The 17,124-nt window shown below is 50.2% G+C and overlaps 1 protein-coding gene across 1 annotated transcript in view; it reads right to left on the bottom strand.

Moving 5' to 3' along the window:
• ATP8A2 (ATPase phospholipid transporting 8A2) overlaps nucleotides 1–17,124 on the bottom strand; it is a 616,683-nt gene that overhangs the window by 20,433 nt on the left and 579,126 nt on the right. The window contains exon 33 of the mRNA XM_045293987.1: nucleotides 10,406–10,510. Coding sequence (XP_045149922.1) covers nucleotides 10,406–10,510 — 105 coding nt within the window. The remainder of the gene's footprint in view (nucleotides 1–10,405; nucleotides 10,511–17,124) is intronic.

The following is a 17,124-nucleotide window of genomic DNA, read 5'->3' as shown; positions in this document are numbered from 1 at the left end:
AGAAAGAAGAGGCTGTCTGCTCCCGTGAAGATTCCAGTCCTGGAAACTCACAAGGGAACTTCTCCTCTGTCCTGCAGAATGGGAGTCAACGTGGCGGCAATGAGCTTTACCTTCAAATGTTTCTACTGGTGGTTCAAGGGAGTGAAAACAACCCCATTTCCAAAAGGGTGAGAAAGAGCGAGAAGGAGAAGCAAACTCTGTTACAGAGGGAGCTCTGAACCCCGGGTGAGCATGAGCTTGCCATGGATATGGATTTCATGAGGAAAATGGTGTCTGACAAGGAATCTTGGCTGACAAGTAGCAGACAGGAAACGAATACGACATCCCCAGACCAAGCTCACCTCCACTGAGTCGATTCCAACTCCGAGCGACCCGACAGCAGAAGGGAACTGTCCCTGTGGGTTTCTGACACAGTCCGTGTAGATGGGGACATTGCTACGCGTTTCTCCCAAGGAGCAATCGGTAGGTTTGAACTGCTAACCTTTCTGTTCGCCCACTCACTGTGGAGCCCACTCCCTCTGCCATCAGAGCCTCTTGAGCTAACATTAAAAAAAAATGACAGCAACAAAAACCCCACAAAGCAAACTCGCTGCCACAGAGTCAATTCAGACTCCTAGGCATCATAATGGGGATTCTAGGGATTGCACACACACATGAAAATCTACCGGGACAAACTTAATATTTATGTCTTAAAACAGAGCCACTTAGCGGATCACACCTAGAGGCTCAGGCTGAAGGCTGTAAGGACAAATGAAGTGCTTATTTTGAATGTTTGACCAAGAAAAAAACAATCAAGGAAAAGGAGGGGAGATGAAGTGAGGGTGATAAATGGTGGTAACAGTCGAAAAAGGCAGCGAGTCTGTGGGGGTTCCCTGTATCAGTGTCTCCACTATTGTATACAGTGACCCCTCGCCACTTCGCGCTTCGACGTCCGCGGCTTCGCTCTATCGCGGTTTTTGCGTAACAGCGCATGCTCTGTCATTACTGCCACTGATTGGCTCATACTGTACACGCTTGATGCCATAAATAATATAATAAATAATAAATGATCATTGTAACGTCCAAAATGTTTTACTGTATTTTCCCTTTTTCGTTTAATAAATTGGGTAATACGAGTGTCATGGTGACTAAAGGGTGTTTTTTCATGTCCTCTATGCTCTAACTACGGAAATATTTGATTTACAAATAAGGAATCCTACTTCGCGGAATTTCATTTATCACGGTAGGGTCTAGAACCGATTAGCCGCGATAAACGAGGGTTCACTGTATGCTTGAACATCTGCATAACTAAAACAACACCAAACAAAGCCCCATGAGTGTTCCGGGAGGCCGGAGCTGGCGTGATGCTGTGGCTGGGTACCTGGAAATGAACCCCGATGCATCATGACCACACGTGATAGAGAAGAATTGCCCCTGGAACAGCCTCAGCCGTCGCACTGGGGGCAGATTGCCAGGTTTTACTCCCTGAGAGCCCGTGGACAAGTGTGAACCACCATTCCTCATGAACTGTTACGCCACCAGGTCTGCTTGAAATCAGAGTAAAACCAAACCCCATCCACTGCCGCTGCGTTGACGCTGACTCGTACGTAGTGACCTTAAAGGACAGTCTACCTTCTGTTGTTTCCAAGGCTGTAAACCCTACAGAAGCATGCTGCCACATCATTCTCCCAAGGAGTGGCTGGTGGCTTCGAAACGCCGACCTTCAGGTGAGCAGCTGAGCCCTTTAGCCACCGCACCACCAGAGCTCCGCTCAAAGGCTGCACCACCAGGCCTGCTTGATTGTAAAACCCATGGCATCGATTCCATCCCAATTCGTAGCGAGCCTAGAGGACAGGGTGGCACTGCTGCGCCGTGTAGTCCCTAAGGCTCTTACGGAAGCAGACATTTGTGCGTTTCTGCTCTTGCAGGAGCAGCTGGTGGGTTTGAACCGTTGACACTGCAGTTATCAGCACCACTGTGCCACCAGGGCCCTTTACATCGTGGAGGGAAACCTGCCCCCCCAACCAACCGAGTCCTGTGAGAGAAGGTCAGGAGGCGGACGGCTCTGGAGGCGTGTGTGAGGAGCACTTGTCAGGGTTGGTCTCTGGTGCCCCGAGTACCTGGTGCTTGCCCTGGGGCTGGGGGCCGGTAGGGGTGCAGGAGACTACCCCCAGCTGATCGAGAAAGGCCAAGGCACCGCCCGCGCCAGAGATGAGCATGGCCAGGCTTGGTGAGTGGACGCGTGGTGTGATCAAGGACAGAGAGGAGGGTCAGATTCCCACAAGCACAGAGAGGACCAGAAAGACGTGTGGTGACCATGAAGGTGACAGTGAGCAGTCCACTTCTTCCAGGAGGTCAAGGGAGCCGTCCAAGGCTATGGACTAGCAAGTGGCATGGTTGGGTCTGTGCCTTAGAAACAGCCCTGCTTACAGGTAGAGGGTGGGCAGGGGGAGGGAGGAAGGCCCCACAGGTAGGGGACCAGTTAGCACCCCCAAATGAATAAGATGGGGTGGAAGGAATGGGCAGGCGGGCCCATGTACAGGAATGTTGGGAAGACCTGGCAGCCAGCTGGACACGACCAAGGAGGAATAAAGATGGTGGCAAGAGTGAGTCTTAAGACACCACTCATGGCTGCAGGGAGGGGGGAGCGTGCCTCTGTGAGGCAGAAGGTGAGCTGTGGATTAGGATACATTGCGTTGCAGGCGGACTCTCAGGTGCCTGGCTTTCATGGGAAAGCCTGGAATGCGGAGGTAGGTCTTCACTGTACAGAGGAGTCGGTACATGTGATCGGTCAGAGGCTGACTGGGACAACTCAGGCTGACGGCGATTTACATGAGATTCCCCACCCATCCTCCAACCTCCTAACCCATGACCAATCGACCCACCTCTGGTTTGACCAAGTCTAGTGAATTATGAGTTGGGCTGCCAAGGGCAAGGTCAGCAGTTCAAGACCATCAGCCTCTCAGTCAGAGAAAGATGAGGCAGTCTACTCCCATAAAGACGTATAAAAGTCAGGAAGACGATGAAGAACGGGTACGTTTCAGTTGTGGTGCCGGCAAAGAATACTCAGAGCACCAGGAACGGCCAGAACAAACAAGTCTGCTCAGCAGTATGGCCAGAGCACTCTTAGAGGCAAGGATGGCCAGGCTTCATCGCACAGACTTTGGACGTACTGTGCCAGGAGAGACCAGTCCCTGGAGAAGGACATCATGCTTGGTGAAGTAGAGGGGCAGTGAGAACGAGAAAGGCCCTTGATGGATGGACTCAGTGGCTACAACAATGGCTCAAACTGGGGGGCCACTGTGAGGATGGCACAGGCCGGGCCGTGTTTCACTCTGTTGCCCGCAGGGTCGCACAGCATTAACAGCAGCAGCTCCCATAGAGATTTACAGTCTGGGAAACTCCCAGGGGGGTAATTCTCTGTTCAATAGGGTTGCTCTGAGTCAGAACTGATCAATGGCAGTGAGTTTGACCCTCATGTGCATGAGACTTGGAGGGGTACCTCTCTTTTCTCCAAGATCAGCACACTGGAGCAAACTCCCAAGTCCCGGACTTCTCCTGCAGACCTGGGGCAAATTCAGACCTACGAAAAACGCACACGCAGTGGGATCTCATTGCTCTCAAATTTTGCACCTAGGGGACGGTCAGGATGGGCGTGAAGGCTTGTCACAGCTTCCCTGTGCTGCCGAGGGAATGCGCAGGCGTTCATGGAAACCTCAGGGCCAAGCCACATGGACGCAGGCTCGGGTTCTGCAGAAGGCCAAGTCACAAAGCCAGGGAGTAGCAGGGCTGGTCTCTGAAACTCACTGCACCAGGACGAGACCCTGGAGTGAAGGCAGCTGGGGATAGTCAGTCTTAGCCAGGTGGGGGGAAGGGGCGTCGACCAGGCCCCGGAGGGCGAGTTCAAGGCGGCACCCTTTCCTGGCCCGTTGGCTGGGAAACGCTAGCAGATGCCCCAGGAGCAAGGCCTGGGGAGGCCTGGGCAGGAGAGGCGCAAGAAGACCTGCAGCCTGCCGTTTCCTCCCCGGAGATCAAATGGGTGGGTGGGGGTGGGGGAGTTCAGAAAGTCCAGGGCAGGCGCATGCACATCATTAAGCCAGCCAGCGGGTCTCGGGTCCTAAGCTGCTCCGTGCTTCTCTGACTCTGGGCAATGATGCTGATTTTGACTTCTGAGGGGTGCCAACAGCCAATCGATGCTCAGACCTCATTTTAAAGCTCCCAAGGATTTCGGGGGTGGGGTGGGTGGGGACATCCAAGGATAATGCAATTTCTCTTTTTTAAGCTGAGTTTTTGTTTCGAATCGAATTGATTTTGAAGCAAGCCAAGCCTTCGGAGAGAGTGGGGACAAGGTGGGGAAGGGGGCGGGGTAGGCGGTTTACCTTGGGTTCCTGGGGGAGTCTGGATGAGTCTTAGGCTCCATCGCATATTGTCTGCAGACGACCCCGCCATTGGGATGTTGAGAACACCACCCGCCTCCCCCTGGCTGAAAAGGTGGCCCTGAACTGACAGGACTGAATCCCCAAGCCCCCCATCTCACCTCATCCCCGCCACTACCTGCCTGCTCCTGGGTCCCCCTGGGCCAGTGGTCTGTCTGTCTGGGCCGCCACTTGCTTGCCTTCCTCTGCCTCCTCAGCCCAGGTCTCTGTGCTCCAAAGGGGAAGATAAGATGATCTAATCTGGCGGCTACTTTTCCCAAAGACACAGAGAGGAGGAGCCTTAAGTGAAAAGAAATCCCACAGCCTTGCTGGCGACAGGCAAGGGCTGCCCAGCTAGCTCCACAGTGAAACAGGAGGAAAGGGGCCCAGAGCCCACCCTGCCCCCACTCCCACCGGCTGGGTGGGGGGGGGGGGTGGAGAGAGAGAGAGAGAGAGAGAGAGAGAGAGAGAGAGAGAGAGAGAGAGATTAGGGCAATCTCTTAGCACAGGGCAAGGCTTTCCTTGTTTATTCAAACAAAGTCCAACTCAAAATCTAGAGCTCCTCACCCAACCTGCTGTCATCTTTTCTCTTGCCTGCTAGAATCCCCCCAATGTTATAGAACACCCTCACCCCCCACGCCCCCCAAACACTACAATCTCACAGCCACCCAGTCCATCCCGACTCATGGAGACCCTGTCAAACAGAGTAAAACTGCCCCTGTGGGTGGGTTTCTGGCACTGCAACTCTTCAGTGCAGGAGAAAGCCTCATCTTTCTCCTGGAGAGCAGTAGGACGGTTTGAACTGCTGACCTGCCGTGAGCAACACAACATGTAATCACTACGCCACCAGGGCTTGAAAAAACAAACCATGGGGAGAAAGCATAGCTCTGCCATCGCTTGGAAAACGGAACAGATTAGGAAAGAATGATGTCTTCTCAGTTTTTTAATCCCCATCAGGAAAGCAGCGCATTTTACTCTAACCTCCTTTCCGGCTTTCAGGAGCGTCGGTGGCGCAGAAGGGTAGATCTTGGACATCTAAGCGCAAGAAAAAGATGAAGGCAACCTTCCCCATGAAGAGGCACGCTCCAGTGACCTCCCCAGGTCAGGGTGAGTCAGCATGAGTCGGCACTGACCCAGTGGCAGTGGGTATGGTTCGGTTCCGTTTGGCTGGGGTCATCTTATAGAAAGAGCTTTGGGGGTACAGTGAGTGACACATTGGGCTGCAGACAGACAGGTCGGCAATTTGAACCCACCAGCCGCTCCCTGGAGAAAGACCAGGCTTCTGCTCCCTAAAGACGACGCGTCTCAGAAACCCAAAGAAGCAGCTCCGCTCTGTCCTGCAGGCGTGGCACAGACAGGCGAGCAGCTGGGTTGCGTTACCGCACGTGGCACGGTGGGCACTTCTTTAGATGCTGGTGAAAGGAAGCGGTCATCAGCTGAGTTTTCTCCCTCCAGAAGATTTTACAGGAAGCAGACTCCAGCACTGGCGAGGGAAGCTACTATTACCAGCGCACTGCGGAGCAAAGGATTCTCTTGTGGACCAAATCCTGTGTCAGATACGCATGGGATAATCATTGGCTCAACACGCTCCCTTCCGTACACAGCACAGAAGAGCTTACCGCCTAATCTCCAGAAGGATTTCTGGAGAGGATACCTCGAGGAGGGGTGGGGGGGTCTAACCAAATCTCAATTAGCTCCAGTGTTGCCATCAGGTAAGCAGTCCAAGCTAACCCCAAGGTTGTGAGTTCAAACCCACACACCTTTCCACAGGAGATAAATGCAGTTGTCTGCTCCTGTAAAGATTTATGAAGCCTTGGAATCCTCATAGAGGGTCACTCATTCACCACCAGCTAGTTGATTCTGACTCATAGCGACCCTACAAGGCCGGGTAGAACTACTCCCTGTGGATTTCCGAGTCTATAACTCTTTTCAGGAGCAGCAAAATGCATTGATCTCCTTCTGAGTGGCTGTTGGTTTCGAACTGCTGACCTTGCAGTTAGCAGGTCAACACATAACTACGACACCACCAGGGATTCTAGGAGGAAGGGCAGAGCTGAAGAAAGCCCCTCCCTTGCCACCCTGAGGAACACTCCGCTTGCAGGGGGACCCTCTCCTCCGGCCCCCACCAAGGCCAGAGAGGCTCAGGAATGCAGGAAACCCGTCAACAAAGCAAACAATGGTGATAAAGGAACAATTGTGAGCAGCTCTGGGAGATCAAGCAGGAACAACCATCCCTTGCAGAGAGCAGCTGCACTTACCTATGCGGCAGGTGGACCACCCAGAGAACCTGGGAGCCGGTAGGAGAGAGAAACGCAATGGGGAAGGAATGAGCTACCTAAATGATCTTCTCCAGGAATCCAAGAGCCGAGGATGGCACGAAGACCCACGGGAAAGGAAAAGGAGATGAGCAAGTAGGAGTCTGTACACACACACACACACACACACACACACACACACACACACACACAGCCCTGCAGCAGCAGCTACCAAGCTGGCAATGACTGAAAGTGACCCCAAAAGGGCTCTTAAACTGTCTCAATTTCACTACCATCGAGTCAAGGATGGCTCACAGGACAGGGGAGAACTGCCCTGCGGGTTTCCCAGAGTGCAGCTCTTCATGGGAGCAGAAAGTCTTATCTCTCTCCAGTGGAGTGGCTGGAGGTTTGGAACTGCTGACCTTGCAGCTCACAGCCCAATGCGTAACCACTAGCATGTCTGGACTGAGCATGTCTTCCCAGATCCATTTAAACGTGATTTTGAACGGCTCACTTGACTATCTTCATGATCAACAAGTGTGGACAGAGGCTCTCCCCGACAGTGAAGGCCGTTGGCTGAGATCCTGCATTCCTGTCATGGGCCAGGCACACACACACACACACACACACACACACACACCAAACTCACTGCCATCCAGTCAATGCTGACTCACAGGGCCCTATAAGACAGGGTAGAACTCTCCCTGTGGGTTTCTGAGACTGAAACTCTTCATGGGAGTAGAAAGCCTCCTCTTTCTTCCTCAGAGCGGCTGGTGGATTCGAACTGCAGATCTTGTGGTTGGCAGTCCTACCTGTAACCACCATGACATGCTATACAGACACTAGAGAACCACATGGGGTTCTACGATGCTATTATTGAAACCACTACCATCTAGTCCATTAGACATGTAAGGACCCAGAAGGTAGACTACAACTACTCTCTATGGGTCTGTGAGGTTGTCAATCTTTTAAGGGAAAGAAAGCTTCACCATTCTTCCACAGAGCAGCTGACTGACCTTGAGGGTTAGCCGTCCAATATGCCACCAGGTGGGCAAGTTTCAGCTGAGCTTCCGGACTAAGACAGGCTTGGTGTATACGTCCCCAAATTTAAAAACAACAACTCGATGCTGTCAAGTCAGTTTTTTACTCACAGTGACCTTCTACAACAGAGTCGAAATGCCCCTGTGGGTTTCTGAGGCTGTGAATCTTAATGGGAGCAGACTGCCTCATCTTTCTCCCACAGAGTAACTGTGGGACCTTGTGGGTTAGCACCCCAATGCATAACCCACTACAGTAGTACCAGCGCTGGAAATTCATGTGGATCACAACAGAATACGGTGTGATACAATTCTGAAAGGAGAGTCCCCCGGGTCAGAAGGCAATCAAAACACATAGTGATCACCATGAGGGGCTCTGGGACACCAAGGATCTTGACAGTGGCACGGCAGGACCAGACAACGTGTCCTTCTGTTGTAAATGGGCAAACTTGACAGCAACTACCAGCAAGTGTCTATGCCAGGTGATGGGACATTCCCAGGTATGGGAAACCCCTAGCCTAAGCTCACACAGTTGGTCAGTGGCTAAGACAGAATTCAAAGCCAGGCCCAAGGTTTGGGTGAAATGCCACATGGTCCTCCCTGAACACAGTCTGACTTGTGGTTTTGCATTCTGGGGACTTTGGAAAGTTCATGTAAAAAATATGGGGCCAAAAGATACTGAGTTAGATGGTGCCCAGCTATCTTAAAAGTTTGTTCTAAAGAAAGCATCCGTCTAAGTTAGGTGTCAGCTAAGTCCACACTGAAGAAGCATACCAGTGTGTGATCCAAGAACTGTAAATAATAAAATCCATGACCAGACAAGGGAATGGTATTAGAGCTTAAATTCTGAGCACCTGGTTTGCAGAAGGCTATGGATGAGAGTGAAAGCCCCAATCCATTTGTAGCATCCCCAGGTGGTTTAAAGCCTCTGGTGAATCCCCTCTCACCATTGACAAAAGATGTGAATAGCCTGGCTATCAGACAGAGTGCATTAGAAAATGGATTAATATAGATGTAGTTAGGTTACAATTTTATACCTTATCATTCGTTCTTCCCTTTGACCCATTTAAAATTTGTTGTGGCTTTTGTTATTTTTTGCTTTCTTTCAAAGTGAGCTTCTTCTGTGTTTATTTTGTTATTGCTCTTGTTGGTGGGGTTAGTGATATGAAATCCAGGATAGGTAAATCTATAAAGACAGTCACTGAATTAATAGTTGTTTAGGGTTATGGTAGGGGAGGCTGGGGGAAATGGGGAGCCAATGAGTACGAGAATGAAGAAAATGTGGTGACGATTGCACAACTCTTTTGAATATCTTTAAAGCACTGAGTTGTATGCTGTGTGAATTATATGTCAATAAAATTTAAAATAAAGATAAGGAGAGCTTTCCTCAACCTTTAGAAGCCCCCTCCCTAAGCTGCTCCAACTGCCTGAACTCAAGTTCCTCAAATCCTCCAAGTTCTGGTTTCAAGCCCATCTCTTAACCACAGCCTTTTGTTTTTCAATCTCCACAGACCAACATGCGGCCTGTGGGCTTGGCATGTGCCCCTGTGTCCAGCTCTGTTTTAAGGACTTCATCAGACAGAACGAGACCCTGCCGCACATCACAGCAACCAAGTGAAAATGCACCTGCATCCCACATCAGAGGAACTGCTGCTGGGCCAACATCTGGACCAGGATTCCTTCTGAGGGTCTCAGCCTACATAAGCCACCTGACTGAGATCTAGTAGCCATGGTGTGTGTGTCTGAGAATCTTGCGCCGCCAGAGCCAGTACATTGTTTTCAACCCCCCTAAAGCTGCTAGTGCTTATTAAGCTCCACCATTAGTGAGACCGATGAGTACTGTGCAGCATTTTAATCGTTTTCATTGGCAAGGATCCCCTTAGTCTTTGGAGCCTAATCATTTTGTTTGTTTGTTTTGTTTTGATTTTTTACTTCCAGACTCAAGAAATTTGCACCAGCTGAAAATCTAAACGGTCCCTAGAGGGGCCAGCAGACAGAATGGCATGAACCACGTGTGGCCCCGAGTGACTGTGATATATGGGATGGCTTCAAGCCCAGCCCCAGCGAGTCAGGGTTTGAAGCTTATCAACAGCAGTGACTTTTGTCTTGTTGGTTGGTAACTTCGGACAGAGACTTGAAAGGAGGATGAATCCCCATTCATTAAACGCCAAACCAAACGGAATAGTGCATGCCAGGCGAGCAGCTTCAGCAGGCTCACCGAGAAATTCCATTATCTTTTCGTTCCCTTTTCCCAAGACCTTTTCCAAAGCCCCCTTGCACTTTGCCAGTAAGTTCGCAACACACAGGCCTGCTAGCTGCTCCTTCTTTTATGTAAGAATGTGCCCTTGTCACACAAGGTGTTGCTCTTAATCCCCCCTGGAGCAATTCTGCTAAACCCGAAACCAACCCTTTCACGGGAAAGTGAGCAGTGCCCTGATTTTGCCTCTGTGCCTGGGGAGGGGCTTTCTGCCCGTGTTTGGACTTCCACACAAACCCCGGTCTTACCTGTGCGTTAGGCCCTGTGCCCCCAGAAGTCATGAGTGCGAAATAAATCTCAACCTTATGGCATTCTTAGGGCATTCCCTAAGTGCTTAGCATTGGGTGAGCAAAGGGGAGGGGAAGGCCAGAGAGGGAGATACCTGGGTCTGGGCCGAGGAAGAGTCAGGAGGGGGCTGGGGAAGGGCAGGCTGAGCCCTTGCTAGTGGGAGGGCCCACTCACCTCTTTCCATTGCTATCCCGGAGCATGGCCTTCCCCATCACTCGGGCCTTGGTCTCCAGCTCCTGCACCTCCTCCAGTAAGGTTTTCTTGCAGGTATGCTTGACCCTGGATCAAAGGAAGAGACAAAAAGAACAGACGTGTACACTCGACAGCTGTGAGGGCCACTTGCTTCCCTCCAGGGTCACAACTGGACTCCCTGTGTCTGAGAGTGAGGCTGGGGATGTCAAGGAGCTCCCACAGCCTGCCCCTGGCCTAGGGCCCATTCTCAGGTTAGGGAAGACCCCAGACCCCAGGTATAGATGTGGCTCAGGGGCAGGAGTGTTGGGGAGATCTCTCATGCTGGACCCCTGGCATTCAGACCAAAGATTTGGGGTTCATGGGATGCTCCTGCTCTGTGTCCACAGCCACTCCCTGTGGCAGCTGGAAACCCAGGCAGAGCTTCGAACCCTGACCCCAGAAGAACTGTGGTGCTGGAGAAGAACATTGAAAGTACCATGGACTGCTAAAAGGACAAATTGGTCTGTCTTGGAAGAAGTACAGCCAGAGAGCTCCTCAGAAGCAAGGATGGCAAGACTTCGTCTCACATACTTTGGACATCTTGTCAGGAGAGACCAGTCCCTGGAGGAGGACACCCTGCTTGGGAAAGCAGAGGGGGGTGGGATGGAGGAAGGCCCTCAATGACATGGATTCACACAGGTGCTGTGAACAACTGTGGTCAGAGGAGAGCTTGGCTGATAATCGAAAGGTGGACAGTTCAAACCCACCAGTTGCTCTTTGGGAGGAAGACGAGGCTTTCTGCTTCGATCTACACTCCCAGCCCAGGAAACCCCAAGGAGCAATTCTGTTTGCCCTCGAGGGTCACCATGGGTTGGAATTGACTGGACGGCAGTGAGTAGGGACTGTGAGCAGAGGAGTCCTGGTGGCACAAGAGACCGCTAACTGTACGATGAGTGGTCTAAATGCATCAGATGCTCAAGGGGAGAGAGACATGGCAGCCTGCCCTGATCACGATGACAGCGAGGTGACCTGTCAGGCAGTTCTGTCCTGTGAGGTTGGTATGAGCCAGGATGGTCTCGACAGCAACAGGTTTCGTTTGGCTTTAGTTATGGCGGTTCCATGTCGGGTGGCTAATGGAAAGGTCGGTGGTTCCAGCCCCCCAGGCGCGCCGTGGGGGGACGACGTGGGAGTCTGGCTTCTTTAAAGACGCACAGCCTTGGAAACGTTATGGGGCAATTCCACCCTGTGCTGCAGGGTCACCATGAGCCCGAATCCACTTCATGTGTTGGTTTCCTTTTTCACTGCGATCGGACGTTCCCGTCCACCCGGCCTAGTTCAGAAACAGCCGCCTGCCAAAGGCAAGGAGGGGGCTTGTGGAGCCTGCCAGAGTTCAGACTCTTCATGGAACGCCCTTGACCCCACGTGTGGAGTCGACACAAACCACACAAGCACAGCTTTTCCACCCTGCTCTTCCAGCAGCTTCCCACGAGGACCTCGTGCGTGGACCTCCGCAGCATCAAACAACTAGGAAATGCCCAAGTCAGCTGGTCGAGGCACCACACGGGAACCTACTGGACATAGTCCTCTCTCCGACAGCCGCGCCTTTTCTCTAATTCACCGAAGGTGTTTTCAACGCATCAGCTGACCCCGGGAGCTCCTTAAGGTCCTGACAAAACAGCGATCTACTGGTGGCAAACAACTGCGCGAGGACAAGTCATTTAGGAAAAGGCAGGTTGGGTCTGGAAAGAGAGAAAGAATGGTAGCTTCACAATGCAGCAGAGCCTGGAAGATTCTTCCGTACAACGAAGAGCCACCTGTTTTCCACAGGTGTGTGGAAACTCCGCGATGCCCCTCCAACGAAGTATGAGCGTCTCAATCCCTCCACACCCACGCCAGCATTTCTCATTTTTTGGTTTCTTGGAACTTTGCTGAGAGTTGGTGGGAGGTGGTTTCTCCATATGGGTTTCATTTGTCTTTCTCTCATGCTGATGAAGGCGAACACTTCCTGATGTGGCTGTCGGCTGCTTGGATGCCATCTTCGGTGAACTGTCTATTCAGGTCTTGTGCCCGTTTTTGGTTGGGTCATTCGTATTTTTCTTATTATGGTGTTACCGGTTTCTATCAATTTTTGAAATGAGCTCTTCATCCGATATATCATTGCCAAATATATGTTCCCAAATTGCGGATTCTCTTCGTACTCTTTTGATGATGTCTTTTGACCTACAAACATGTCCTATGTTTTAGAAAGCCCCGGTCCTTTGTCTTCTGCAGTGTGGTTATTTCGCACTATGTGTGTCTGTGTCTTGTATTCGGGTCCTTAAGTTTGTCCCTACTTTTTCACGGACAGTCCTTGTTTCAAGGGTTTATATTTTAGTTCTTTACTTCATCGTTGAGGTCATTCTTGTACGTGGTGTGAGGTGTGGGTCCTGTTTCATTCTTTTGCAGGTGGAGATCCAATTTTTCCAGCGGTATTTATTGAAAAGCCGATCTCCCCATCCACTCAATGTGTGTTCGTCCTTTATCAAAGATCAGGTGTCTGTAAGTACTTGGTTTATTTCTGAGTTCTCAATTTTAATCGTTTGGTCTACATGTCTATTATCATACCAACACCAAGCTGTTTTGATCACAGTGACTTTCATTGACCCTCTTACTGACCAAACATAATGTTATTCTCCATAGTCCAGTCACTCCTGATAACATGTCCAAAGTATGTGACATGGATCTCGCTATCCTAGCTTTTAATGAGCCAACTAGCTGTCCTCCTTCTAAGACAGATGTTTGATCTTCTGGCAATTCATGGTACTTTCAATATTCTTCATCATGTGTGAGAGTATATATATATATGAATATATATATATTCATCGATGAGACTATATGCATCTATAATAATATATAATGAAACACATGGAGGCAGAGTGATGGATACTTCTTAGATATAACCAAACACCTCACAGGATTGGTTTTCTGGGTTTAAAAGATTAATAATATAGTCTTGTGGGACATCTCAATTGGCATAATCATTCAGAAAGTTACCTTCTATATGTGAGTTTGCTGAGTCATGCCTGGGGTCTTCCAAGCTTCCAAGTGGGCGCCTAAGATACAACTACTGGTACCTGCTTGTCGAGAGCAAAGGGGAAGAAGGAAACCAAAACCTCTAAGAAGAAACTAGTCTGTAGGAACCAACACCTCATCTTCCCTGAGACCAGAAGAACTAGAGGGTGCCCCGCTACCATGACTGACTGTTCCAATCAGGGCCATAATAGAGGGGCCCTAATAGAAACCGAAAAGCAAAAACAAGAGATGGAACAGACTCTCAAATTCTTAAAAGCCGAAAAACCAGACACCTCAAATCTACTGGACTGGTCAGACTAGAAGACTCACTGAGATGGTTGGCCTGAGACCCTCTTCAAACATGAAACTGAAATGCGCCCAAGGTCATTGTGTAGCTCGATAGCAAACTGACCCACAACACAATGAATGTCACCCATGGACGCTATGCTTCTTTAAAGAGGCACCCATATGAGACCAGCTGGTCAACGGTGACCTTCAAACAGAGATGAGGAGCGAAGCCGGGCGGGAACTTCGATAAATGGAATGGAACCATCAGAAGAGAAAGTCTGAGAATGTTCTCTCATCCTGAAGAGTGAACCCATGTGACTGACCAGCTTAGGCAGAACTTGTCGGGGGGACAGCGAGACAGAGACAGAGTGAGGCAGAGAGAGTGAGAGAGAGATGACTGAAGATGTGGGTGGCTGGATCCTGATATATGAGGACCAGAGAGAGCTCTTTAAGAGCATTCAGGTATAGCTAAGAGAGACCCATCGGATTCATCGGGGCTTTCTAAAAATAAATGCACCGAGTCTAAATTTGTGTGCGCGCCTCTCCTAGTCTCTCTTCTGCATGGCAGCAGAGCAATTCGAAGGGACATTTCAAATTCTTCATGAGGATAAAAATGCACATAACAAAGGACTTTCAAAGAAATGCATTTTGTTGGAAAGTCAGCCAAAAAAAAAAATTCAAGGTCCAGTTGTACAGACACATTGCTTGTTACCTTTTATTTCCATTGGCCTCCCTAGCCAAGCTTCTAATCAGGAAATGAAGTCATTGTAGAACTGCCGCCTGTTCTGAGCGATGACAGGTAAGGTACAGGAGATACCGTGAGATAAGAAGAAAGGGGCTCCTCTGTGTTCCACGGCCTTGAGCACTCAGTTATTTTTACAGAGCAACACGAATGAATGTCTCCTCCAGAGAACAGGCCCGTGGCAGCTCACCTAAGGATGCTGTCATAGGTAAACATTTGGGGGCGGGGGGTGGGGGTGGGGACTAAGCGAGAGGCTATTACAATAGTTCTGGGTAATTTAAACTCTATGCCACTAATAAAAATACTCATTAGCCAGGTATCACATGTAATCAATCATCTATTTTCGTGAGAAAAGATAAGTGAGCTTGGTCCCTGGCGAGCATTCCGGTTAACAGGATAGTAGCGCAGGTACTGCAAGGTGTCCCAGGCCTGAGCATTTCATGACGGGGCTTCACCCAGAAAAGCTGACAGGCTTTGTGGGTAAAAAGAGGACTGAGTTGCCTCATGCTGTTTTTCTTTTCTTGCTTTTTCAACAGTCCGGGGTCTGCAATGAAGAGAGAGGCCTGGGCACAGACAGGGAGAGGCGTGGACGGGCAGGAGACCTGTCTGACGGACTCACAGGAATATATCTGCAAATGCTGGCCTGCTTTGCGCTGAAAGCAAAGAACTTTGCAAAGTAGAGTGTAAACCTACCCTTCTCTTCCCCCAATTCAGAACAAAACGTGTCCCCAAATCCTCAGGATTTGTCCCAACCTAAGATTAAAGGACCGCGGCCAGTCGATGAGCCCATTAAGGCCATCACAGAACTCGTCCTTCGTGCATAGTCACCGATGTTAAGGGGAGCCTCAGAAGTTCTACTGCACCTCCGTAGGACAGGCCTGAGGAGCCATAGGGAAACACAGGCAAGGTTGGCTGGTTGGGGCAGGTTATGGACAACCAAGCCTGAGGTTCACCCAGTGGATGTGACAAAGAACGAGAACGTTCCCAAAGCTGACGTTTCAGAAGAGGAAATGCAGCTGTGCAGCCTCTTCAGAGGTAAGCAATTAAGCATTCACTTCCTCTTCTCAGAAAATGTATCTCAAAGTCACTTGAACAACAACAACAAAATCAGGTTCAGAGTAGAAGACACAAATGAGAGGTAACAGGTCTCAAAACAGGCAATGCTTCCTCCTATGTATGTATACAGGTATATATAATACATGTAAAGATACCCAATATATATATGGAGATACACACACACACAGACCTTGTCTCATGTACTCTGGGCATGTTATCAGGAGAGACCAATCTCTGGGAAAGGCCATCAGTTGGTGAAGTAGAGGGGCAGTCAAAGAGGAAGACCCTCAGGCAGATGGGTCGACACCATGCGCAACAATGGGCTCAAACACAAGACTGGTGAGGAAGCACAGGACTGGGCGGTGCTGTTACAGAATCACCGCAACCTTCGTTGTTCAGCAAACCAGTATTCAAGTGTGGAGCTCCTGTTTCCAGACATTTCCTCCATGTAACTCGAGACACCGGAGGGAGGTGCTTCCACCTCTCCAACCTTTGCCTGGAGAATTCTGCTCTCTTCAACGTACAGCAGTTCTGACGCCTTGAGACTCCCATCATGTCCTCTTCAAGTGTTCTTTGAGTGTGGGGAACAAAATGACATCTAACGGGACCAGCTCCAGGCGGAAGGGTGGGTGAGTAAGGTCTCCCAAGGAAATTCCCTTAGAACAACCCGGGGAATGAGCAGGTGCCTTGTTGGGAAGGGAAACCATTTCCCTGGGACAATGTCCACTTGAGTTTTCCTAGTCATTTGCCATTTGCTCTGACCTCCTAATCATTTTTCCCATGGTGCAAAAAGTAAGTATATATGTGTATTTTAATGAGACTGAGACAAGGGTAGTATGGAGACCATTTGTCTGCAGCCATCCACTGATCACAGAGATAGGCTTAAACATGTGTTGTTGGGAATCTACCCCTGAATGTAAGAACTGGGACCCACGAACAATATTTTGACTTTCCCTGGCATATACGTACAAAAGGGACTTCTCAAAGTTTATGGGGAAAAAAAAGAGAATGAAAATTTTCCGTGAACTTTTGGAGGACCCTCGTACGAACTTTTGGAGGACCCTCATACGCTGTTAGGTGCTGTCGGTGGGTCTCAACTCCCAGCAACGCCTCGCATGGCAAAACCAACACCACCCGGTCTGCACCATCCTCACAAGTGTTGTCATGTTGATCCCAAGGGGTAGCCACTGTGTCAACCCATCTCATGGCGGGGCTTCCTCTTCTTGGCTGCCGCTCTACGTTGCCAAGCATGATGTCTTTCTCCAAGGCGGCGCCTCTCCTGACAACACACCCAAAGTACTGAGACGGAGTCTCGCCAGGCTCCTTTCCAAGGAGCATTTGACTGGGCCTTCTCCAGGACAGACCTGTTTGTCCTTCTGGCAGGCTGTGGTATTTCATTGTGCTTCTCTGGCCCCACGGTTCATGTGCATCAGTTCTTCCTCCGTCTTCCTTATTCCGGGTCCAACTTCCACACGCATCTCAGGCCATTGAAAATACACATGCCCGTTCATCTTCAAAGTGACATCCATGCGCGTCGACACTTTAAATAGGTCCGCCGAGGAAGATCTGCTTCATGAAAGATGTC

Source organism: Echinops telfairi, unplaced genomic scaffold (genome assembly GCF_000313985.2).
Source record: "Echinops telfairi isolate 266 unplaced genomic scaffold, ASM31398v2 ScPeMD7_2565;HRSCAF=3150, whole genome shotgun sequence".
Classification (NCBI taxonomy): Eukaryota; Metazoa; Chordata; class Mammalia; order Afrosoricida; family Tenrecidae; genus Echinops; species Echinops telfairi.
Note: the sequence above shows the minus strand (reverse complement) of the source record. Positions and strands in the feature narration are given on the sequence as shown.